This window comes from Macrobrachium nipponense, chromosome 38 (assembly GCF_015104395.2).
Source record: "Macrobrachium nipponense isolate FS-2020 chromosome 38, ASM1510439v2, whole genome shotgun sequence".
In the NCBI taxonomy this organism is placed as follows: Eukaryota; Metazoa; Arthropoda; class Malacostraca; order Decapoda; family Palaemonidae; genus Macrobrachium; species Macrobrachium nipponense.
Genome location: NC_061098.1, coordinates 40,008,558 through 40,035,532, shown reverse-complemented (window position 1 = coordinate 40,035,532; position 26,975 = coordinate 40,008,558). Strand labels below are relative to the sequence as shown.

The 26,975-nt window shown below is 41.0% G+C and overlaps 1 protein-coding gene across 3 annotated transcripts in view; it reads left to right on the top strand.

Annotated features, from left to right (window-relative positions):
• LOC135209719 (L-fucose kinase-like) overlaps positions 1-26,975 on the top strand; it is a 262,617-nt gene that overhangs the window by 147,758 nt on the left and 87,884 nt on the right. For all 3 annotated transcript variants that reach the window (XM_064242480.1, XM_064242482.1, XM_064242481.1), the window contains 2 exons: positions 10,628-10,767; positions 23,467-24,257. In XM_064242480.1, the coding sequence (XP_064098550.1) occupies positions 10,628-10,767; positions 23,467-24,257 (931 nt within the window). The remainder of the gene's footprint in view (positions 1-10,627; positions 10,768-23,466; positions 24,258-26,975) is intronic.

Below are 26,975 nucleotides of genomic sequence, written 5' to 3'. Positions count from 1 at the left end.
TAAAATCGCTCAACGTCGAAAATCGCTTGGCGTCGGTGGCCAGGAACGGAACCCCTGCCGCTAACCGAGGGCCGCCTGTACAGTAGTACCTCAGACTTCGAACTTAATCCATTCCAGAAGGCTGGTCGAAATGCAATTTGTTCGAAATATGAAACAAGTATCCCCATAAGAAATAAAGGGAATCAGGATAATACATTCCAGCCAACCCAAAAAGTCCCTCTTTCAAGTTTTTTGTCTATTTCTGGGTTCGACCTGTGTTCGCCGGTGAAAAGTTTCTGTAGCTCACTTTTCTAAGTATTAATAGATTCTAAATATGCCAGAGAAAAAAGCTAGCATGGTGTGCTGAGGTTACTACCCTCGCGCGAGCACCCCAAGGGTGTTGGGTATAAAGTATAAGGCGAGTGGAAGCCACTATTCACAGGTCTTCTGCCAATTAGAGGATTCCTTTCCATAATCCCTCTCCTGGGAAGAGCCATTGCAAAGGCCTCTCCTCCCCCTTGCTCCTGCTACTACTACCCGATCCGCGCACCATCTGCATTCCTATACTTAGACTTCAGAACCAGTACACGCTTTTCTTGTGATTCCCGTAATTTCGGCAATTTTAGTGATGGCATCTGCAGAACTTCCTCCTTCTTCTAAGTTGAGTATTCCAATTTGTGTTTTTGTAACTTAGACAGTTGCAGGGCTTCCCAAATTGGCCTTCGGCCCCTTAGAAATGTATTAGGGGGCCGTCGGCGTGTCAGCTATTTCAGGAGCATTATCAGAACGCATTAATTTCCTTTTAAATATAATATAGAAAAAAAAAGAAACAAAAATTATTAATAATCATCAAACGTATCTTATATTATGTGTTTATCTAATATTTGAGTAGAATTGGTTCGTAGAGAGGCCTAACACGCTCTTGACGTACTCTGGGGTTAAGCACGGGTTTTTTAAAGAAAGGTGGTTTAAGTTTAGACCCCCCCCTCCCCCAGCTTCCCAAGAGCGTGTTGGTGCCTATCTCGGTGTAATATCAATATATTATTCATGTAAAATTGGTAGACTAGTAGCCTATGGCAGTTATCAAGGGACAAGAGAGAGAAAGCCTTCTTCCTCCCTCTCCCAATATGACTCTGCATGATTTACTGTTTAGTACGAACCAAATAGATGTAAAATATACAAGTAGATTTATTACCACTGATGAGGTTGGAAGAGTTGCTTCCCCCCCCCCCCCCCCCCCCCCCAGCCTAACCGGCCAAGCCTAGCAGACTTGGAAGGTAGGCTAGGTGTATCAAACCCTGTACCCTTTATGCCTCTCACCCTGCTGGCGCTATAGTGCTAGAGGGGAGGATATCAAGGATAGAAAACCCCTCTATCCTTTTACATTGTTGGACCTATCCTCCCTGCCGATCTGAATCGAAAAAATTTGATTTTAGTAGGCTTGGTCGAGGGCTAATGTTTACATTATGATGTCTTAGAGGAGATTTGGCCTAACGGTCCGGTTCCGTAGTGATCTCGGAAGGTTAGGCTAGATCCATACTGGGTAGTCTCCGTAACCTTAGTTACAACTCTTCCTTGATACCTCATTATTAAATTTAGATAGTATTATAATTATTATTATGATATTTTGTCTATATAAGTGGTCTAGTTGTTTTCGGCTTGGCCTAGCCTCCTTTAATACAACTTTAGTTGTAGGCATGTCCCCCTGGTCGAGAGTGATCACCGATCGGTTGTGGTACCAACCACGACAGGCCACAGGCCCAGTCGGACTACCACCCCTACAGTGGTAGGCTACGCAACCTCCAATAGGTGTCCATCTCTGACCGGGTCGATGGCCAAGCGATCACGACCGACCACCCCACCCCCCCTCCCCCACTACCTAGCTCGGCTCTGCCAACTCTGGTAACTCGCGGTGCTAGTAGTCTTATCGATGAACAGCCGCTCGAGTTTTACTTAAGTGGGAAAGAGAGGAGGGCAAGGGGGGGAAAGGGGAGGGGTTTACTAATTCTATATGTAACCCCGTGTCTTTGAGTGCATAGATACGCCGGCATAGCAGTCTAGTACCGCTCCAGCCGGCGGCTATCGCACCATCTGCTACGAGTTGGTGTCCCTGCTAACGGGTGAGCAGGTAAGTATCTTTGCTACATCATCGATATGAAAATTCTGTTATAATAACTTGAGAAGTTTTTACAAATATTATTCCTGGAGTGGAATATTAATTTGACCCCCTCTCTGACAGACTGCCGACGATGCCCGCCATGACGCCAGGGTGGCCCTAAGAGGCCGGGTCTCCGGGTTCGGTAGGAACGCGCCGGCGGGACAGCCGTACGTGTTGGACGCAAGTCTGGGCTCCCTTCTGTTCAGGGGGTCCCTAGCTTCATCTGTCCCAGCGCAGGTTGCCGCCTCTATCATCCAGGCCATCCGCACGGAGATGACGCCCCTTCCGGAGGAGCAGGAGGATTTGATGGCGGACGAGGTGGCGGCCATCAGTATCCACCGGGAACCCATGGCTACCGAGGAGGAGGTAAGTGGGGAGGTAAGTGAGGCAGGGATTCTCCTAAGTCCCATTCCTTCTTCTTCCTTTTCTTTCCTGGGCTTCTCTAAGTCCACCCCTACTTGGGAAGGATCATTCTCGGTCATTCCCAAGGTTAAAGCAGTTAAACCGAAATCCCTTCCAAAGAGATCTAAACCAGCTCCGTCAGCAGCGACTGAGCCATCTCCGGCCCCTAGGCCATCAACTTCATCTGGCAAGTCGCATGCTGCCAAGGATTCTCTCCCCCCCAAGGGGTCGAGAGCCAAGTCCGCCAGATCCAAGGCGATGGAGTCTGGTTTCGATCATGAGATGCTCGCTAACCTTCTATTGTCGAAGGTTAGGGAAGCAGTTGATGAGAGGTTTGAGTCATTACGACTCGTCTCGGGCTCTGACATCTCCGGCCAGGTTATAACATCTTTGGTGGCAGAGAGGATCAAGCCCCTGGAGGACATGATGACCGGATTTCTCCACTCCGGATCCCCGGCGCTGGCTATGACAGTGCCAGATGCATCAAAGCTGCCGCCATTTGATAAAAACAACCCATGGCGGTTAGCTTTACATGTCCCATTTTCAGATGGGAAGCTAACTATCGAAGGGTGCGGAACCCGGCTGTTGGAAGACTTTGAGCTCTTCCTGCCAGGTCTCCAATCCTTTCCAGGATTTGTCAGACTAGCAAAACATGCGCTAGTCAGAGTAGACAAGGTTCTGAAGGAGACAGTGATCTTCCCTAGGGACCAAGCCCAGGCTGCTTGGGTTCGCACCCTCACCGAATGGGAATGCGTCAACACTAAGTTGACGCCCCACAAGGGAACTTTCACCATGTTTGTGACCCCAGATAATGTTCTGTCACCCTGTACAGACAAGGTAGCGGAACTAACCCTACAGGCATCAGCAGAGGATAAACCCCTACCAGGACTGAAGGAGACAGAGGCTACTTCTCTTCTCTTTCCGGCAGGTAGGGAGTTCTGGGACGAAGCCCCAGTCACGTTTACGACAGGTAAACTGGACCCGGATTGCGCTTCCACTTTTCCGAGAGGCTGCCTAAAATTCCGGACCATTTGATCAAGGCAGAATTTGAGGCACGATCTAGGCTGGGAAGATCTATCAACTCCGTCACTACGGCGGAGTTATTAGCCACTACTTACCGTGAGGAACAGGTGTTCCAGGTCCTGACGAAAGGTCTATTACAGACCTTCCAGTCAGACCTCTATGACTTTGCAACAGCGAGACGAGCTTGTAGGAAGTATGTCCTGGCGGGTGCCTCTATAAGGCATGAACCCAATAGGCTAATAAAAGCCTCAATATGGGGAGAGAACTTGTTCCCGGAAGACGAAGTTACCAATGTCTCTCGGGAGGCAGCCAGAGCCAACCAAAGCCTGCGGGTCCGTTGGGGTCTCCCCTTCGAACGGAAGTTTGAGGCCCACGGACACCAGACCAGACCCAAGAAGAGGCCAAGAAAATTCAATCCTTACCAGGCCTACCGTCCTCAAATGATCATGCAAGCAGTTCCGGTGTCACAAATCGGTAAGCCTTCAACTTCTAAGGCTCATCCACAACAGCAGCTCGTTTTACTGCAGACTCCGCCAGCTCAACAGCCTTCAACCTCCACAGCTTTAGTAACCTCCCCAGCCTTTAACCCCGCCTATGAAGCAAGAGATGGATTTCACAGCTACAATAGGCATGCAGGAAGTAGCAGGGCCAGAGGTGGCTCCCGGCTACGAGGCGGACCCAGGGGTAGAGGCTTCCGGGGAGGCGGAGGCAGTAAACCTGCATCCAGCCAGTGAGAACCCGCAGGTAGGAGGGAGATTATATCTTCCGGGACCACTGGACCTTCAGTCCATGGGCCCACAGTATAGTCTCGAAAGGCCTAGGGTGGAAATGGGTGAAAGGGCCCCCTCCGCCATTCAAATTTTATCAGAGACCAACAAAGGACCTAGTAGACTATGGTCTCCTACAGAAGAAGGCCATAAAGAGAGTGAAACGACTAAAGTTTCAAGGACGTCTGTTCAGTGTCCCAAAGAAGGGACTCGGACAAAAGGAGAGTAATTCTGGACTTGTCCCGTCTCAACTCATACATTCGTTGCGACAAGTCCCGCATGTTGACAGTCTCGCAGGTACGGACCTTACTTCCCCGTGGGGCCGTTACCACCTCTATAGATCTTACAGATGCTTACTATCATGTTCCAATAGCAAGGAACTTCTCTCCGTACCTAGGCTTCAGGCTAGGAAACCAAACTTACTCATTCAGAGTCATGCCATTCGGGCTCAACATCGCACCCAGAGTGTTCACCAAACTAGGAGAAACGATAGTTCGGGAACTAAGAACTCAAGGAGTTATGTTAGTAGCCTATCTTGACGACTGGCTCATTTGGGCAACCAGCGTCGAAGAATGCCGCAAATCAACAGCCAAAGTGATAAATTTCTTGGAAACTCTGGGGTTTCAGATAAACAAGAAACAATCTTGGTTGGTTCCGGCCTCCCACTTCCAATGGCTGGGAATCCAATGGGACCTTATAACACACAAGCTATCTCTTCCACCCAGGAAGACCAAGGAGATAGCAGCGGCTACAAGACAGTTCCTCAAGAACAAAAAGGCGTCTTGGCGTACCCAAGAGAGAATCCTAGGTTCACTACAGTTTGCCTCAGTAACAGACGTCCTATTGAAAGTCAGATTGAAAGACATCAATCGAGTCTGGAGAAAGAGAGCCAACGACAGACCCAGGGACAAGTTCTCAATAATCCCACCTATTCTGACAGACAGGCTTCGTCCATGGACGAAACACCAGAATCTAGCCAAGTCAGTACCACTAAAATTCCCTCCACCGTCTCTAATCATCTACACGGATGCATCACAGGGGTTGGGGAGGATATTCACAATACAAGAAGGTACAAGGAACATGGTCGAGTACGTTCCGCCAGTTCCACATCAATATTCTAGAAGCTATGGCAGTTTTCCTAACCGTAAAACGACTAGCTCCTTCCAGGAACAGTCATGTGAGAGTAGTCTCGGACAGTCTGGTGGTGGTCCATTGCATAAACAGAGGAGGCTCCAAGGCAAGCAAACTGAATCACGTATTCATTGCAATATTCTCGTTGGCGATGAAAAACCATTGGCACCTGTCAGCAACTCACCTGGCGGGAGTAAGAAATGTTATCGCAGATGCACTTTCCAGGACAGCTCCGTTGGAATCGGAGTAGTCTCTGGACAAAAAGTCATTCTGGTGGATTTGCAAGCAAATCCCGGACCTTCAGGTAGATCTATTCACCACAGAAGCCAACCACAAACTACCGTGTTATGTGGCACCCAACCTGGACCCTCTGGCATACGCCACGGATGCGATGTCCATAGACTGGAACAATTGGCAGAAGATTTATCTTTTTCCACCGGTGAATCTTCTGATGAAGGTCCTGCGCAAGCTAAGATCTTTCACAGGACAAGTAGCATTAGTGGCACCCAACTGGCCAAAGAGCAACTGGTTCCCGCTTCTTCTAGAATTGAAGCTCCAACCCAGACGGATCCCTCGTCCAGAACTGACACATATAGTACAAACTCAGACTGTGTCAGCTTCCTCAAGAATTCTGAATGCCCTAACTTTATGGACTTCATGAAGTTTGCAGCTCAAAAGGACGCTAGTATCGATCCACTAAACATCTTATTCGTAGAATCAGATAAAAGAGAATCAACGCTCAGGCAATATGATTCTGCTGTTCAGAAATTAGCCATTTTTCTAAAAAAAAACTCAGCTGCTCATAAAAGACCATGAATCTGGCAATCTCATTCTTTAGAACTTTATTTGAGAAGGGCCTAGCCGCTAGTACTATTACAACAATCAAGTCAGCCTTAAGGAAGGTTTTCCAGGTGGGGTTGAATATTAACTTGTCAGATTCATATTTCTCTTCTATTCCACAAGCATGTGCCCACCTGAGACCAATAGACCGCCCTCATACGGTCTCTTGGTTTTTGAATGATGTACTCAAGTTAGCCTCAGACACTAATAATGAGTCATGCTCTTATATAACTCTGCTTATGAAACCTATTCCTAATGGCCATGGCCTCAGGTGCCAGAATATCTGAGCTTTCGGCTCTCTAGGAATCCAGACCATATAGAATTCCTCCCATCAGGAGAAGTACTACTGTCCCCAGACCGGAGGTTCTTGGCTAAAAATGAGGACCCACAAAACAGGTGGGCCCCATGGAAAATCATACCCCTAGCACAGGACACATCTTTGTGCCCTGTCGCTACCCTTAAATCCTTCTTAGCCAGGACATCCGAAAAATCTTCAAGCCCCCTTTTTATTAGAGAAAAAGGTGGTACAATTTCTCTTAGAGGTATTAGACAACAAATACTCTACTTTATTAAACAGGCCAACCCGGATTCAGTTCCACACGTCCATGATATCCAAGCAGTAGCTACCTCTATTAATTTTCACAATATGAATTTTGAAGACCTGAAGAAATATACGGGTTGGAAATCTCCAGCAGTTTTTAAACTCCACTATCTCAAGAATCTAGAGGCCCTTAAATTCCCAACGGTTGCTGCAGGGAGCATAGTCTCCCCTGACTGATTAATCTTGTCAATCCCTTTTTCCCATTTCCTTAATACTCTCTCCTTCCTACCTGCCTCGCTCGTATTCCCCACCAGACCTCTCTCCTCTGGGTCTTGAGGGTTTGGCCATCATCCTGCCACTGGAATTTGTATATATAATGTTGAGACCATAATTATTTTATGAACCCGTCTGTACACCATAATTATTTTATGAACCCGTCTGTACATAACCTAGTATATTCCTGTAAGATACCATACTTAAGAGTATTATATTATTATATTGTTACTAGTTCTAAGTTATAGTTTAAGTCCTAGTGTAATTAGCAAGCAAGTAAAATTTATTTTTTAAATGAACCCTAGGTTTCATTAACTCTTTCTTTTAAACTTGTCTGGTATCTAATAAGCTTGGATGGGAATCCTCTGGTACCTTTTCACCGGCGAACACAGGTCGAACCCTGAAAAGGGATTTTGACGAAGGAAAAATCTATTTCTGGGGGAAGACCTGTGTCGCCCGGTGACCCATCCTTCCTAATTAATTTCCCACCCTTAATCAATCCCACCCTTAATCAATCCAAGCTAAGGTGTCTAATCCAGGAAAATCGCCATGTACTTTATACCCGACACCCTTGGGGTTCTCGCGCAAGGGTAATAACCTCAGCACACCATGCTAGCTTTTTTCTCTGGTATATTTAGAATCTATTTATACTTAGAAAAGTGAGCTACAGGAACTTTTCACCGGGCGACACAGGTCTTCCCCCAGAAATAGATTTTTCCTTCGTCAAAATCCCTTTATTAATCGGTTCAAAAGTTAAATTAAGAGTGTAATGTAATAAAACAGTACGTTATATGAAGTAAAATTTTGGAAAAAACTTTTCGTGTACAATTTACAAACGGTTTGACGAAAATGGTACACTGCCGGCTGGGATGGAGGGAAGAGAGACTGGAACCCTTTGAGGAAACCGAAACGGTCATAGTAGGCAAAGGTTGATTTTGTTCACATTTTACACGGATAATCAAAGAAATTGAGAGAGAGAGAGAGAGAGAGAGAGAGAGAGAGAGAGAGAGAGAGAGAGAGAGAGAGAGAGCTTGTATGATTGTTGACGTGTTTAGACTTGGATCTTAAATGCAAGATAGAGATTAATTATGCCACAATACATCTACTTACTGTTCCTAAACAGCAGAATTTAAAATAAATGAGGATTTTTCAAACAAATAAATTAGTAAAGTTTGCAAGTAAGAAAAGGAAAGAGAGATTAAATAACTTTTCGTAAGAAAGTCTTTTAAATATACAATTAAAATCACACAGAAACTGAACATAGTGCCAGAGTGTTTATTATGGAGCTGAGTTACTTTCACAGTATTAAAAAGTCATAACAAGCAACTGTCACTCAATAGGTATTTTACCGTAACAAAAAGAAGTGATCTGGGCAAATCAAGTGTTGAGTGAAAGAAACGGATGAATAATTAACTCAGTGCAGGTGATAAGGCAGTGGGAAGCAGACCCATCTCCCACCCATAACCCACCACCATATCTTCCCTCACCTCTCCTCTCTATCGCCTCACTCAGCACACTGAACACTGGGTCAATTAAGACTTAAAAATTTTTTTACTGTATTGCATTTGATTGTTTTTGTTGTATCATTAGTATGTAAAGTTTATTGTGAAATAACATTTTACATATTTTATGTGAATTGGTGCTGCTTTTACGTACATATAGTAAAGATTTTACTGTCTCTTCTCCTTCTCTCCTCAGTAATATCACGATGCCTGATAACTCAAAATAATATGTTCATTTTTCAAAAATATAAATGCTCCCTCCCTCTATCTCAAGTTATCTGTGTATCACTGCATTGATGGTTTTTGAACTTAGTAGTATGCCATATGTTTTTAAGGTTAATGCTTTAAGAGACTTTGAAATGGTATTAAAGTGTTTTAGATAATAGTTTATGATATACAGTATTCTGTGCAGGATTATAAGGTATGAGAGAAAATGCTTGTACTTGAAAATAGGGGTAACTTGAATAGTTTTCACACTTAGTTGTAAGCCACATATTTTTAAGGGTAATGTTGTAACATGAATTTGAAATATTAAAGTTTTTTATGATAGTTTAAGGTATATTCTGCATAGGATGATAGTTTAAGGTATACAATTGGTGTTTGAACTATTAAAATAAGCAGTTATAAACATTCTTAGATGGGGGGTCTGGTTTTCAAACTATTTAAATAGCCAGTTATAAGTATTTTTGATAGGGGGGATGTCAAGTATTCGTGGATTTTAGCTATTCATGGGTGTTTGTGATCGCTATCCCCTGTGAATAAGGGGGGTTTGTCTGTATGGAGTGGGATATGCTGCAGTATCCCAGGACAAAACATATCACTTCTCTCTACCTGATAATGCTTCAGTATTCACAGCAGTGAATACTGAAGCATTATTAGTGTGCAATTGCATCAGCCATAATTATAATGAAAGAAACATAATTCAAAATATAATTTTGTGATTTTTAGTGAATCAAGAAGCTCTATAGAAGCTATTCAAAGTTACAAAACAAAAAATGATATTGTACAACTTAATAACTAGAACTATATAAGTGACATGATAATGGGAAAATGTAGAAATGTGTTGGATCCCGTCCCATATCAGGATCAAAGGAAATGAAGAGGCTGATCAAGCAGCCAAAGAAGCAACCCATATGACAAGACCAAATGTAAGTATCCCAGGTAATGATTATATAACACATAACAATAGGCATTACCTATAAATAAATGGCAAATTCTATTGACGGAAGAACCTGAAAATAATAAAATGAAGAAAACCTGATGTTAGAAAATGGAGTTCATCACCACAGAGAGAGAGAGAGACATGTGCAAGTAATTCTGACACATTTCTGAATAGGATATTGTATACGTACTACTCTTGTTACACATGGACACATAATGGAGCAGTCCACATGAACCTCCTCCCAAATGCTCAGAATGCAGAATGATAATAACTCTCAAACATGTTATGTGTGAATATCCAAAATATAACCAACAGTGATTATCAATAAGGGAAATTTTGTCAGAATCATTTTCCATCATTCCAATTTTAATATTCTTGTAAAACTGTAATTCAATTGATAATATATATGAAAATAAGTAAATAATGAAGTTACAAAAATCCTTAAGGCATTTGATCAATTTTAATACAAATTTTTTTTAGCATGTTACTCAACTTACTCTAATTTTATTATTCTTTTTTTTTTTTTTTTTTTTTTTTTAGTGTGTATAAATATGGAAGCATGAATAAATGTACTTATCATGTGTGTGTGTGTGTGTGTGTGTGTGTGTGTGTACAAGTGTAAAACCATATGCCTTTGTGCATGGTCCCAGTTCTTTATTGGCCTCTGGCCTAGCCTCTGACCTAGTCTAGGCCAGAGGCCAAGCACTAGACCTGGTAATTCATTCAAATCTTTCAAGCCAGCCCTGTGAGAGCTGATAGTCAGCTCAGTGCAAAGGTCTGGGTAAATTATTTTAGTAATAAATAAACAGGTTACTCAACATTTTGAGTAAGTCAACTTGATCATTGCAGATGTCGTTGTACTTTGATCTTCTAGCTCCTTTATGCTCTGGAGTAGAAGAAAATGCATATTTGAGTGGTTTTTATGGAGCTGGCTATGCTAAGAGTGCCCATTTTAATGCTCACACTCAACAGGAGTCACGAATGGCAAGGTAAGAGTGTAAGGGTAATATTTGCATCCATTTCATTCATGATAATTTTATTCTGATGCAAAGTCTTTCTTTTCTCTGTTAAGAAATGTGTTGAGTAATTAATTGAAAATAACTTTGTTACTGAGATTGTAAAGAGTGCAAGAAAACCTTTAATTTTTTAGCACTAATAGGCAGGATTATCTACTCTAGAAATGAGGATATCAGTATTCATCCAGATCACAAACCGTTGATGTAACTAGAGCATATGTAATCACTTTGATTCCAAAGGATGCTCAGGCAAGTATTATAATAAAAAGCCACTGCTCTTTGCAGCCTTACGCCCATTGCCCATGTCACGACCATGCCTTTGGAGTTGATTGGTTGGTATTGGTTTTGCAAAGTTGGTTAAGCTGTAGTTCATTTCATCTTCATTAATTTATCAATGGTTGTTTTAGTGAGCTGATTATCAAAAGGAAATGTATTATTCCATGAAATAAAATCAAATTACATATCTCTAAAAGTGGTAAAAAAGTAGAAAAATATGAATTACGTAAAGAGTTTTCCGTGATGCTGCAATGTGGTTTTTCTTAAATTAGGTTCACCTGATCATGGGGATGACTCAAGTAATGTCTGCATTAGAATCAGTACACTTGAATTACAGGATAGTGATAATTACCATCTCATGTTGTCAAATGTGTTCATTATTCTGAATTTAAACACAAAGACTGTCTTAGAGCTATGCTGACAGGTATTTCATATTAATTTCAGGAAATTTTACTACATTTTAGGAGTCATAGAATTTGTTTCATTACGATCGTTTACGCATATTGTGGGATGACAAGCAGTAACTGCACTCAGCAAAACCAGAATAGATCTATGTTTAGCTTAGAGTTACAGTGTGACAGGCGATATGATTCATACTGGATGTGATTTGCTGAGAATTTTCTTAAGGACATTATCTCCTTTCGAAATAATAAAAACATAAAAAATTATGTAGACCTATAATGTCCGATGTCCATTTTGTTGGTGTATGCGGATTATGATGTTTGGATTATATGCCTATCTTATATTCAACCATTTTAGTGTAGTGCTTGTTGTTGTTGTCATTCTTGTTTTTGTTGTTGCTGTTGTGGTTCTTGTGTCTTCAAAAACTTTTCACATGGTGACCTAACGTTGCAGAATGAACATAGACTTATCCACAAAACACTATTGTAAAGAATTATCTGCTTACTATTGATAATTGAAAATTAGTAATATACGTAAAGAGAGAGAGATGCTACAGCAGCTTTATATTTAATCATCACAGTAATATAATTTGAGACAGCCATATTATCAGTCTTATGTGTGCCATTGGCCACAGCTCACAAGTTTTACTTATTATTCTCTGGGTATAAGTGGTGTTGCAATTAGTACTTTGGCCATCTAAACATGTACTCATGTATGTGTATATACACATGTTTATATGTGTGCATTTGACTGTATACACATACATTATGTATCATGGGGTCGAAGCTACCATTATTAATTACAAGCTGCCCTATTTCAAACAGATATGGGAAAGTAAACTATTTTCGATAAGAAAGTAATGTGTAGGCCTATGCCCTGTCATTGCCTCAAAATATAAAAATTTGATGTGTAGCCTAATCTCACAATGCCAATAACATTTGACATGCAGGATGATGATGATCAATTAATTTCCTAATATCAGAACTGGCTGCACAAGTCTGTGCTTCATTTCAGTTAATGTGGTCTTAATGGAACAGCAGAAGCAGGCAAACAGCAATTTAAAAAGAAGCAAGCGGTGCATGATCAAAAGAAAATGAAAAAGATGCATAGACTGAATGATCCAAGATCTTCATAATGATGATTATTATTTAATTTAATATATCTGTTTTGGGGAGATAACTGCATACTTCACAACTGGTGGAACTAAAATCTGTGGGGTCATCATGCACGGAGCTGAACATTGCCAAACTGAGCCAAATCCTTAGTGGTAATTATATGGACTATTCATCAGTGGGATGTCATTCCCAGTCACTGTCATGCAGTGGGTGGGGCTTAGCTGTAAAGAAACGTGGCTTTTACTCTAATTAAGGGATGATATCTTGTTCCCTGGCATGAAAAACACTTCTTTAGAGGCATATCTCCAGCCTCTCGCTTTCCCACCCCCCCTCTCCCACCATCTTGATTAGTGTTAGTTCTTCATTCGTGTCAGTTTCTTTTATCCTTTTTGTGCTCTTTCTCTTGCCAGCCAATAGACAGGAGATCATTCAGTTGTGGCTGCTTTTTTTTCTGTAATGCCATCAAAATTTGGTTTGAAAACTTAGATTGCATTTGAATTATGGTAATGTCAAAAAATGAGATATTACAGTTTTTATGTAATGTCACACCACTCTTTTACCTATATGTGTAGTTACTGAAAACATGAAATTAAAAAGTAGATTGCATCACAAAAGCCTTAGTTTTTTTTACTGAACATGTAAATCATTGTTGTAACATACAGGTAGTTTGAGCATAGCCTAAAACTTAAAGATTCAAAGAGAACTATTTGTAATTCATATATGTACTATCTAATTTCAAAATTATTTTATGAATGTTAAGCCTATTAGGTCTATTTTTATATGCTGTAGAGGCAGTTACAATGACCATTTTGAGTAGCAAGGTGTGTGCACTGGTACTGACAACACTGCCAACTGTGTTACACTGTGCTTTGAGCGAAAAGAGTAATAAAATTAATTCATATTACCAATGATACTGATGTATAAGAGAGGTCATATTTATATACTCATAGGGACCATAATGTTGGCTGTGAATTCACAACCTTATTAACATATATATATATGATATATATATATATATATATATATATATATATATATAATATATAGATATATATATTTATTATATATATATTATATATATATAATTATATATATATAAATATATATCACTGGAAATAAAAAATAAGTTTAACCCTAATTTGCAACAGTACAACATTTTACGCAGTATTGAGATTATGGACGATACAAAAAGAATCATATGACATCACTTTAAATTATGTAACTATATATTGTACACTATAGTCAGAAGCTTAACACACAAGAAAAATTACCCACACATTTTACTTGAAAAGCCAAAAGCACAGATTAACTGATTTGAGCACTCTCACAGGTTTAGACAGAAGTGTTGGTTTTATGCATTCATTTCACCTTCCAGTAAATCTAGCAGACTTACTGGATTATTCTGCTAAATGTACATTTTTTTTTAAAATTTTTATCAGTTTCAAATGCATGCAGAAAGAAGCAAAATATGATAAGCTGAGGTCCATTAACCTGAGGTGAACCTGTATGGAGTGTTTATTAACCATTTTTATAACGTAGGTCCTAGTGCTTTCATGCATTGTTTTGTTGACAGGTAAGCTTGAAGTTCAAAGATTATGCACTTATGTTTCACCTTTTTCCATTTAAGTTTTCCTAGCACAATTTTCCAGACATGCATTTGATTACTCTACAGTATTTAACTAGCATACAAAATAAGGGATCATACACTCTTAAGGATGGCAGGCAGAAATTATAAAACCATGAAGTACAATCATGTCTGGTACTATTTTAATTAATTGTGAGCTGCTTTCCTTAAGAATGGAAGAACTGGTGAATTAGGTGACCTCACATTTATCCTAAACTTGAGAAGTGTGAGTATGTCTATGCAGGCATGATAAGATAAACATTAAAATGAATTTGTGGTTCATGCAAGTCACTTTTTGACAAGAGGATTTAGCACCAGTCTCTTAACATGTTCTGAGGCTATGATCTTGCTAGTAATCATACTTGTATTCAGCTGAATACAGGAGGTAAGTTATGCAATGTAATATAATTGGAATTTTGGTACCAAATGCCAAAGTCCTGGGTTCTTCATAAGGTCTGTTTACTTGTGACTCAGGGCACTGAGATACCCTTCTAGGCAAGTCCATTGGATTATTATTAAGCTGGAAATTAAGTTAATTGTGACAAGATACCAATCCAGTATTAGTTTGAATTATTTAATCATCAAGAAAATCTTGACTTATTTGTTTTTATTTCAAATTGAATTAGGATGGAGACTGGTTCATGACTAGTTTGAGTGGTCAGATCATTAGGATTGACTGCTCACCATACATTCAATAGTGTTATCGGCAGAATATACCATAGTAAACAATTTACTGGTAATTTATCAGTTTAACTTTGAAAACTATTGCAACTTCAAATAGCAAATGAAGCTTCAGTAATCAACAAGAAAACTAAATGCAAGTTAAACTGTAGTATTGGCAAATTGAAAAATTTCACACATAAACAAAAAATTTCCTTCGAGTCAGTAGTATCTAATTTCAGATAATTTTGCTTTAAAACAGATTTTTCTGGGCTCAACCTGTGCCGCTCCGTGAAATGCTCCTTATAGCATCATTTCTAAGGTATAAAACTGCTATATATACCAGAGAAAAAAGTTGCATGGAATGCCGGGCATATGCCTAGCTCGCTCACCCATATAGGGTGTCGGTATAGTAACTGGGGCGTGAAAAACCACTCTCAGAGGTCTCTTACCAATTAGTTATCTCCTCTCCCAACATCCCCCGTTACTACGAGGTGCCGTTCTACATCCCACTACTGCCCCGCCACCCCTCTACCACCCTGCGTACCTAAACATTCCTTTCAATAGCATCGTACGAAGTACAACTGTTTTTCGTTTGTTGATTTTTTGTGCTTGATTTTCATAATGTCGGACCTCCTAGAAGCTTCCACTACTAAGTTTGAGTTTTACTACATGGTGTGCTATGCACGAAGTTGCGTTCTCTTTATCATAGGTATTTCCTACGAGAATACGATCTTGATCAAGGATCGTAGATATCCGACCCAGTGCGGCCATTTTGATGTCGCTACTTCACGGAGCTTTGTTTACATGTTGATTGACCATTAGTTCCTCATACTAATGGCAATCATTTTTTGTCCTAGACATATGGAAATAAATGCACTTTTAATATTTTGTATAATTTTTATACGATGTTTACGTGGGTTTTAGATATTTAGTGATTTGGCATACACTGGGCTACGGTCCGAGCATTACATGTTCAAGTCATATCCTACTTTAGGGAGTTTCCCTTGGTTTGACAACTTTTGAGCGTAATTTATCTTTGCATCTTAAATCGGCAATCACCCGATTTCGTAGAGATATTTTTAAGAGTGATATAGCCTACCTGACCATATCGGTATCTCACCCGATGTTGGAGACCTAGGCTATTCTCGCTCGGCTTAATTTTTGTCTAGCTTAATATTATGTTGTATTCGTTGTGTGCCATTATTACCTAATTATCTATTATTCACTTTAATTTTGGTCATTTAGTTTTGTAAGCTACATATCTCGTGGTTCAATTGGATCTTTATCATCGGTAGGGTTGTCCCACCTGACCGGTCATATGGTCCACACTTGATCTGCGACGAACCAGTTTCGCTCTGCCGCCCCCGCCTAGTACCCCTTCGGGGAGATACCTTTTATCACACGATTCAGGTTACTTTTAGGCTTTAGTTATAGTCTATATCGGGAGCGACGGAATATGTAGCGATATGGTCATACCATGAGTTAGGACAGTGACGCTTTTCTAGCTGTTTCGATTGGCTTCCGAACGCACCGGATAGAGCAACTTATGCGTACACTCAGTCTCCCCTTTCGGGTTTCCGCCGCATATTTTTGATTCCGTTACAACCGGAATAGTTCTACACACTAATATTTTAGTGTATTGATCAGATTCAGGTATCTCACCCTGTTCTGATATCGTAGATTACACACAAATAGAATTTTGTCGGTCGATCCCGGAAGAGGCGTACAGACGTAGCCTACAAAATCTTATATTCTATTGTTTACTATGCACGAAATTTCGGAGCAGGCGGACAGACTACGTAACCGATATCCGCCGCTCAACACCTTTTGGTACAGTATACGTCTACCTTGGTAGCGATACAATCATTGGAGAATATTTTTTCCTTAAGTGGATTTAGTTTCCCGGAGCAGGCGGATAAATACGAAGTTAGATCCGCCATAATTTTCAACAGAATAAAAAGATTCATAGACTAAATGACCGAGCTGTATATGTTATTTAGTATACAGAAGTCTATTTTTACTATATGTTTGTTATATTTAAGATTACGATAAATAATCCGGGGCTTCCGGTAGTTTATATATACAAATTGAATACTTATGTATCAATTTACCTTACAGGTGGTGCGTTGTCAGATGACAGCTTGCGCAGCTGTCCTTCAGCAAAGGTGCGGACATGAGGTTTGCAGGTCCCATGCACCCTGCGCCGTACAGGTCGATGACCTCATCGTCTGGCATCCGGATGCGTGTGAGATCTGTTATGGGCTTTTTGCCGATATAACCTCGGACTCGGTGAGTCCGCACTTAGATATTTCATTACTAATTAATGAGATATGATGTTCAAGAAGTGAACAAATTATTCTCTTTAGTTTTAAGAAAGGGATAATCCTAATTAGTACTTATTTTTCAGACCCCACAGGCTGTCAAGAACACATCTCTTTCGACCTCAAGATCTGGGTGGCGGATTCGGCCGTAACGTTAAGGCTAAGAAACCTTATATTCTATCAGAGGAGTTATGCACCCTCCTCTACCCAAATGCCAAGATGTCAGCGGCAGTTCCCAAGGAAGTGGCTGCACCCATTATTGCCAAGATAAGGGAAGACACGCAGTCCTTGCCTGAAGATCTTGAGGGACTAGGGGAAGAAGTGTTAGAAGACGTGGCGGCCATCAGCCTTGACATAGAACCAATGGTTCTGGTATGCCAGCGATCAAGGTAGGGAGGTAAGTGGGGCAAGTAGTGTGCGGTCTAAGATTCCTGTTCTTAGCCCTGCACCATCTTTAACATCTCTCATGCTTCTTTTCAAGGGTTTACTGCAAAGACCCTGGTTGGGGACAAACCAGGCTCAGTAATACCAAAAGTCAAACACTTGAGGAAGGCCTTATCTAAGCCAAGTAAACCATCTAGGTTACCGAGACTTACCAAGTCATTAAATGCATCTAAGTCTTCGAGATTCCCGGTAGCAGCTACTCCCCTACATCACGGGTCGAGATCAAGGAGCTCCAAATCTAAGGCTTCAGAACCTTCCTTTGATCCGGTTGCCTTCTCTAATCTTTTAATGGAGAAGATGGGAAGTATGGTCCAATCTCAGATTGGAACCATCTCGGATCGGTTGCAGTCTATGGACACTTTTGCTCAGAGACTGCAAAAAACAGGAGACATGTTAGAAAATCTCCTGAGAACTGGACTGCCACAACAACAACAGTTTGTGTTGCCAGACGCTTCTAAACTTCCGGCTTTCGTAAAGAGCAATCCGTGGCGATTGGCTTTACATGCACCATTCGTGGATGGCATGTTAACCATAGAAGGATGTGGAACTCGGCCGGTAGAGGACTTTGAATTCTACCCGCCGGGATTGCAGTTTCCCTTCCCAGGATATGCTCGACTGACAAGAGGAAGCGCTAGTAAGACTAGATAAGATTCCTAAGGAGACGATGATCTATCCTAAGGAACAGGCTCAGTCCGCATGGGTCCGGACATTGAACGAATGGGAGTGTGTGAACACAATGTTGTCCCCCCATAAGAGTTCTTACACAATGTTTGTAGTAGAAGGTCAAACACCGACACCTTGTACTACAAAAGTAGTTGATCTGGCTCTTCAGGCGGCTATGGAGGACAAGCCCATGCCACAACTAAGAGAGACGGAGTTGACTTCTCTACTTTTTCCGGGAGATCATGAATGCTGGGTTGACGCCCCAGCAACTTTCACCACAGGGAAACTGAACATTGACTGTGCCTCTACACAGTTCAGTGACAAACTTCCGAGACTCCCAGAATCCTTGGTCAGAATCGAGTATTGACGGCACGTACTCGGTTAAGTAGATCAATCAACTCCGCTACAATGGCAGAAATGGCTTCGCTGGTATACCAAGACGAGTCATTGTTCAAGATCCTTACCAAGTCTCTCCTCCTCACACTTCAAAGTGATGCCTATGACTTTGCTGTAGCACGCCGTAATTGCAGAAAGCATGTGCTTTCAGAAGCTACAATAAGGCATGAGCCAAATAAATTGATTAAAGCCTCAATTTGGGGCCCAGACTTATTCCCGGAAGACATTGTTAACAGTGTCTTAGGTGAGGCTGCTAGGGTCAACAAAGAGTCTCAAAGTTCGTTGGGGCCTGATGCCAAAACGGAAATAGAACAATCAGGAAATCAGACAAGAGGCAGGAAGAGGTTTAGGAACTTCCAATCATACCAGACTCCACAACCCCAAGCTGTCGTTCAGACGACGATTCCTGTACCTCAAGGGACTCAGCCGTCTACGTTCTAAATCCCAACCCCAACAACAACAATACGTTTGGATGACTCAGTCTCCTCAACATCAAGCTCCTTCTCCGGCTTTTAACCCCTCCTTTGAGACACAAGGAGTGTTCCATGGGTACAATAGGTACGCCAGAGGTAGTAGAGCCAGAGGTAACTTTCATAATAGAGGTGGAAGGACTTCAACAAGAGGCAGAGGATACAGGGGTAGACGAGGAAACAGACCCTCTTCAAACCATTGAGACATCTCAGGTAGGGGGAAGACTATACAAATTTCGGAGCCGGTGGAGGTTCAGCAAGTGGGCTTCCAGCATAGTATCCAAGGGTCTGGGGTGGAGTTGGATAAAAGGGCCCCCTCCACTAACCAGTTTTCATCAAGCTCCATCGGCAGAACTAGACCTATACACCAAAGATCTTTTGCAAAAGAATGCAATAAAAGAAGTAAGATCTTTGAAATTTCAAGGACGCTTGTTCAGCGTGCCAAAGAAAGACTCAGAACAAAGAAGGTGTGATTCTAGATTTGTCACATCTGAATACTTACATTCGATGCGACAAGTTCCACATGTTGACTATCTCGCAGGTGCGGACCTTACTTCCCCGTGGGGCCGTCACCACCTCTATAGATCTTACAGACGCTTACTATCATGTTCCGATAGCAAGGCATTTTCGTCCCCTTTCTAGGATTCAAACTAGGCAGAAGGGCATACTCATTCAAAGTGATGCCATTCGGACTCAGTATAGCGCCCAGGATATTTACGAAGCTGGCAGAGACAGTAGTCCAAGAGCTGAGAACTCAAGGAATACAGTTAGTGGCCTATCTAGACGATTGGCTTATATAGGCCAGCAATATAGAGGATTGCGTAAAGGCGACAAACAGTCATAAAATTTTTGGAACACTTAGGTTTCCAATGGTTAGGACTGCAATGGAACCTAATCACACACAGACTATCTCTTCCCTCAACAAAAAGGAAAGAAATAGCAAAGAAAACAAAAAATTTTCTCAAGGACAAATTAACGTCCAGGAGAAGACAAGAAAGAATTCTAGGCTCACTTCAGTTTGCATCAGTAACAGACACATTACTAAAGGCAAAACTGAAAGATATAAATCGGGTATGGCGATCCAAGGCGAACAAGAGGAAACGAGACAAAATATCTCTAATCCCACAAATACTAAAGAAAAGATTGCTCCCTTGGACCAAGGCCAAGAATCTGGCAAAATCGATTCCCCTACGATTTTCCACCACCAGCATTGGTAATACACACAGACGCCTCTCTAAGCGGTTGGGGAGGTTACTCCCATACGAAAAAGTCCAAGGTTTGTGGTCAGTAACATTGCGTCAACTCCACATCAACATATTGGAAGCCATGGCAGTATTCTTAACTCTGAAGAAACTAGCCTCGGCAAAGAAGCAACACATCAGATTAATTCTGGACAACGAAGTAATCGTCCATTGCTTAAACAGAGGGGGTGGGATCCAAATCAAGTCACATAAATCATGTGATGATAGCAATCTTACGATTGCAACAAGAAACCAATGGCACCTGTCAGCTGTACACCTGGCAGGAGTGAGAAATGTGGTAGCAGACGCACTTTCAAGGACAACTCCGCTGGAGTCGGAATGGTCATTGGACAAAGATTCATTCAATTGGATTTGTCAACAGATTCCGAACCTTCAGTGGACCTATTCGCCACGGAATCCAACAACAAACTAAAATGTTATGTTGCTCCCAACCTGGACCCTCTGGCCTATGCCACGGACGCCATGTCCATAGATTGGAACACTTGGCAAAGAATTTATCTGTTCCTCCGATAAACATGTTAATGAAAGTACTAGACAAACTCAGGACTTTCAAAGGTCAGATAGCTCTGGTAGCCCCCAATTGGCCCAAGAGCAATTGGTTTCCTCTGATGGTAGAACTAGGACTCCTCCCTCGGCGGATCCCAGATCCCAAAGTTGACACAGGTAGTTACAAACTCGCAGTGTGTTAGCTTCCTCAAGAATTCAGAGTGCCCTAACTTTATGGACTGTATGGGAAAATTTGCAGCAGAAAGATATGCTAACATTGATCCTCTAAATAACCTTGTTTCTAGAGTCAGATAAAAAGGGACTCAACCCTTCGTCAATATGATTCAGCTGTAAGAAAACTGGCAAAGTTCTTAAGAAATTCTAAGGTTAGAGCAATGACTCGGAACCTAGCAGTTACCTTTTTTAGGACCCTGTTTGAAACGGGATTAGCAGCTAATACAATTACAACAATTAAATCTGCCTTGAAGAAGATATTTCAGATTGGGTTTAATATTAATCTTACAGATTCATATTTTTCATCAATTCCAAAAGCTTGCGCCAGACTAAAACCAGTAACCCGCTCCACACAGTTTCCTGGTTTTTAAATGATGTTCTTAAACTGGCCTCTGAAACCAATAATGATTCATGTTCATACATAACACTGTTTAGAAAAACTTTATTTTTGGTAAGTTTAGCATCTGGAGCCAGAATATCTGAGCTTTCAGCATTATCTAGAGAACCGAATCATATTGTTTTTCTCGCATCTGGGGAAGTACAAATCTTTCCAGACAAGAGATTTTTAGCAAAGAATGAGGATCCACAGAACCGATGGTCACCGTGGAGGATTGTCCCACTTCCACAGGATCCATCCTTATGTCCAGTTAACACTTTGAAAGCTTATCTGAACAGAATTCTTCTAATAAGTCTTCAGGCCCTTTATTTATTAGAGAAAATGGAGGAAACATTTCCTTAAAAGGAATTAGACAGCAGATTCTTTATTTATCAAACAAGCTAATCCAGAATCAATTCCACATGCTCATGATATTCGAGCAGTAGCCACGTCAGTTAATTATTTTCACCATATGAATTTTGAAGATTTAAAAAAAGTTATACAGGTTGGAAATCACCATTAGTATTTAAACGCCATTACTTAAAATCCTTGGAAGCCCTAAAATTTGCAACAGTGGCAGCAGAAATGTAGTTCCTCCTGATATATCAGAACCATGTTAAGAAGTTTAATTCATTAGTATTCCTTACCTTTCTTTCTCCTACCTGCCTCATTTATTGTCCCTGCCTTAGCCTTGTTACTCACCTGTAATTAAATTAGATTTGGTACTCACCTGTATTGTAATTAACCTGTTCTGGTACTCAACAACATTTAGTTTATTGGATGTAAATTGTATAGTATTAAGATATATTGTGATATCTTTTGATGGTTTCCAAGAAATTCTTGGACCCCTCCTTTTGAGTACCAGTATAGTATGTATATTTGTCTTGTATAAAGGTTACTAGTAGACACCTTTATTTTCTTTTGGAAATGTTTTTCCTGAATAAGTTTTTGATAACTGATTACTTTTATGTCAGTTTGTATTAGATTATATATTTTGAACAGTATTAAAAGTTCCTTCTTTATATATCCTAGGTTTTATTCTATTCCTTTTCAGGTAACTAATTACAAGCTATTGGACCAATTCTCTGTTACTATTTCACGGAGCGGCACAGGTTGAGCCCAGAAAAAGGGATTTTGACAGAGGAAAAATCTATTTCTGGGCGAGAGACCTGTCCGCCAGTGAACCCACCCTTGTTTTTCCTCACCCTACACTGTCCAAGCTTGGGGATTGCTATGAGGAATGTTTAGGTACGCATGGGTGGTAGAGGGGTGGCGGGCAGTAGTGGGATGTAGAACGGCACCTCGTAGTAACGGGGGATGTTGGGAGAGGAGATAATCTAATTGGTAAGAGACCTCTGAGAGTGGTTTTTCACGCCCCAGTTACCTCTACCGACACCCTATATGGGGGTGGAGCGAGCTAGGCATATGCCCGCCCGGATTCCATGCAACTTTTTTCTCTGGTATATATAGCAGTTTTTTATACCTTAGAAATGATGCTATAAGGAGCATTTCACTGGGCGGCCACAGGTCTCTCGCCCAGAAATAGATTTTTCCTCTGTCAAAATCCCTTAATGAAGGTTCTCAACCAACTAATGATTGAAGGATTCCCAACAATTCCCAGGATCAGTGAATAAAGTATGATATGAAAAATATTTTACTACATGGCAACAAGTAAACAGAATTGTGCCTGGGTAATGGAAATGAACATTGAGAATACAGTAATGTAGCTTACTTCCACCAAACAAGAAAAATGGCAGCGGCCCATTAGAATTTTTGGTCATAACGTCTTACATAATTCAGATACAGTTGCAAATGTAAAAAATTATCATTTGAAATACTGAAATTTTAATATGTATATGGTAGTTTGTTGCATCTTTCACTTATAGTATGTACAATTAGGCTTGTGGCAGTTTTGTAAGTTGGGTACTTTTCCCTTTTAGGCTGCAGATTTGGAAGCTTCTTCATGGACTGAAAGCCCATCATCACTCTCTTGATGGTGTTGTTCATCACTACATTAGCTCAGACTTATCATTTGAGAAATCCATACGGTCCCTCTTCCCTGCAAAGGAGGGTGGATCATTAACTTCAGGATTATATATAGAGGGTACAATTAACACTAAAGAAGTAAGGATTGCAGATTCCTGGATCGGGAAAGACTTGACTGTAAATTGTAGCACTGCATGTTCCCTTTCTGGATTTCACCTTCCCCATGAGAATGGAACATTAGACTTTTCAGATGAGTTTATTTGGCAGTGCTATCCTCAGAATGAAAATTCTGTTGTAGTCTGTTATGGGGAGAATGACATACTCACTAGACATTATGGAGAAACTGATGTAACAGTATTCAACAAAGTCTTCAGTTTGTTTGCTGAAAGGACCCATATTAGAGTAACTGATATCTGGCCAAACACAGAAAAGCAACATTGTACAATGTTAAATGCAAAATTGTATTGTTCAGATCTTTCTCTAAAAGAACAAGTAGCAATGCTTACATATATGAAAGATGCTATCACTGATGATAAGAGTCAACAGTACTGGTTATCGAAGATTGAAGAATGGAGAAGCATGGCACGTGTCTCATTATATGAAGCTACAAAAACATGCAACATCTTCAAATTAATGACAAATCGGGAGATGGTGCACCTTGCAACCGTCAAACAATTCATCCATGCAACCTCTGATCAAGTTGGAGGAAAATCATTGCTTCCATTATTTCAGTATGTTGCTTCAAGTAAGTAAAATCAACCAGCTTTTTAAAGTTTTTACATGCCAGTCTGGTTTGTTTAAATTTATCCCAAGGGCAGGTAATGCTTTTGGAATTCTCTTAGTAATGAGTAATGCATCCCAGGTTTACTGCTATTTCTGTTAAGTGCATCTTTTACATTCCTCTTCACTAAATTTTACTCTTTTTACTTTTTGGAAAATGACCAAATGAGTATTTAGACTTACTACTGTATAGTCTGTTTCTATAGGACATGTTATTCCTAGTAAAGGAAAGCCTTCAGAAAGCATTGTTGATTCCAACCATGACCCTTCAAACCAATGCAGACTTTACTCTTATTCTATTCTTCAAACTTATATTTAAGGCATTGATTTTAGTCTGTCTTTTTTATGGAAGTTACCTTTGACCGTTCCTCATTATTTGGAAACCCTACTGTCCAGAAACTATCAAATACAATTTAGGGAGCTGACATATTAACCCTTATGTTACTCTACAAAACAAGTTTCTTGACTAATTTAGACTATTAGATCAAATAAACATATGGGACAGGGTCAGACTCAGCATTAAAAGTCTTAGATCCAATTCACAGTGAACGGCTTAGAATCTGCACAGGAGTATTAAAGTCCTCTCTAAACAAGTATAAATCAAAAGTTGCGAAGCACCTCACTCATCATTGTGATTTAGTAACCTCACACAATGCAGTAGATATGTAGACTAGTGACTCACCAACTAATGAGCTTTTCATTCACACATACTTGTATAGACAAATATCTGACACCATTCCAAATTAGAGCTGACAGAATTTTTGGTTCAACAGATGTAAACATGACACTAAATTTCTCATTATCTTCTTTGGATTTAGCATTTAAACATTGTGTGTATATGCGCACTTATATCCAGAAGTTATACATACACCCTGAACATCATAAGCAACAAGTAGTAGAACATATGACAAAGACTCTCATATTATATATACGTACAGTCAAATGTAAACTTCCTCTGCTGTAAGGTGACACATTATCAAGCCAATTTACTTTATACAGTACTGTATCTCTTTTCACAGCAAAACTGCCTTGGAACATTGTCAGCAGTTAATATTATTAAAAACATGCCACCACAGAAATTTGTAGTTTTCAGTAACTGGTAGTGCTTTAGAATCCACTGAGAAATATTGTACTAATAATCAATTTGTTCAACAAAATGAATTTTCATTCCATAAAATGTGTGAAGCTGGTATAGATGCTGGAAAATGTCAGGCCCTTGCACATTTATGCAGTAAAGATACTGATAAAGCAGGCAAAGCTGCAATCACTGCAACTAGATCCAATTTACCTTTGTTCCTACACGAATACAAACCTTTAGTGTGTACATAAGATATAGCTTGTGAAAGCAAACTTGAGCAGCCATTTAGCTTTCAAACAAGGTCATTACCTAATAACGTGAGGCCCCGCCCACACGTCAGTCTGCACTCCACTTTGCTTTTGGCAGCTGTTGTTTACAGGCATCTGCTGCACTATGTGCCTGACTGCAGTTTTTTTTTCTTTCTTTGTTTTTTCTTTAAATATAAGTTGATTGTGTTGTTTATTATTTGATTTATCATGTAAACTGCTAATTTACAACTGCCTTTGGAAAGGAAACCTCTGAACCTTAGGCATTGTCTAGGGGGGGACAGGCCTTGCAATCGGTTCCTCTCCTCTTATGAGGTTGACCCTCATACCTTATGTGTCGTAGGATGTAGGGAAGATTGCAACCAATCTAGCCCTTGTACTAAGTGTTGGGTCTGCTTTCTGAATAGTGGGTGAAGTTTGCTGGGAAAGTGAAGCAAGAGGGAAAAGTTTCTCTGGTGTCATTGCGATGCAATACTCCACTGGTGACGTCAAAGATCCTGTCTGGTTCCTTCCTGTGTTACCACTCCTAAGGGAGTGGGTTCCCCTTTGCTGACTCCTGCTGCTTCATCAGTAGTCACCAAATGGGAGAAGATGACCAGCCTGGTTCCTTTCCAGTGATTTCTTTTCGCTCGGAGTTGTCCTCTGGAGGACACTCTGTGCGGCGAAGATTGCCTCTCCTAATGTGACTTTTGTTCCAGGTGCTGTGGAGCCCTAGGGGCTTAGGGAGTAGTGACCCTCCCTTGGCCTCCTGTGAGAGCCGAGTGTCTGGTTTAATCCATCTATTGAAAGCAGGAAAAGGCCTTGCTGTCACTGCATCATCTGTAACTGTGACGACTTCTTTGGTTATGGTATCCACTGGCTCAAGGAGCACCACTACAGCTCTAGTGACACCGTATACCCCATGGGTGATGTGCTCACAGATGTTTTACCATTTACTTTATTTGCCCTTCGTGATGTCTTCCTCCACACCCTGCTGTTGAAAGCTGGCCCCAGCAAGAAATTATCAAAGAAGAGGAGTAGGAAGTTGTCATCATCATCAAGTGCTGTTACCTCCTCCCCTCCTTCTTCCAAAGCTAGCAAGCTGAGGTAAAGAAGGTTGCCCCTCCCATCTGTAAGAAGTTCTGTAGGGCTCTTAGTGGTCAGCTTTCCCCCACATAGAAAGCTACCTGGAATCTTGCCAGCAGTACTACTGCCACTCTCTTTGCCGAATGAACGGGAGCAACCACTGCCTGGCCCCAGAAGCTCACATTCCCAGGCCGGTAAGGGTCCCAGGTCTATGGACCCAGATCCTGCTGCCAGCATGGCCCAGGGAGAGAAAGTGAGTAGAAATTGAGCAGAC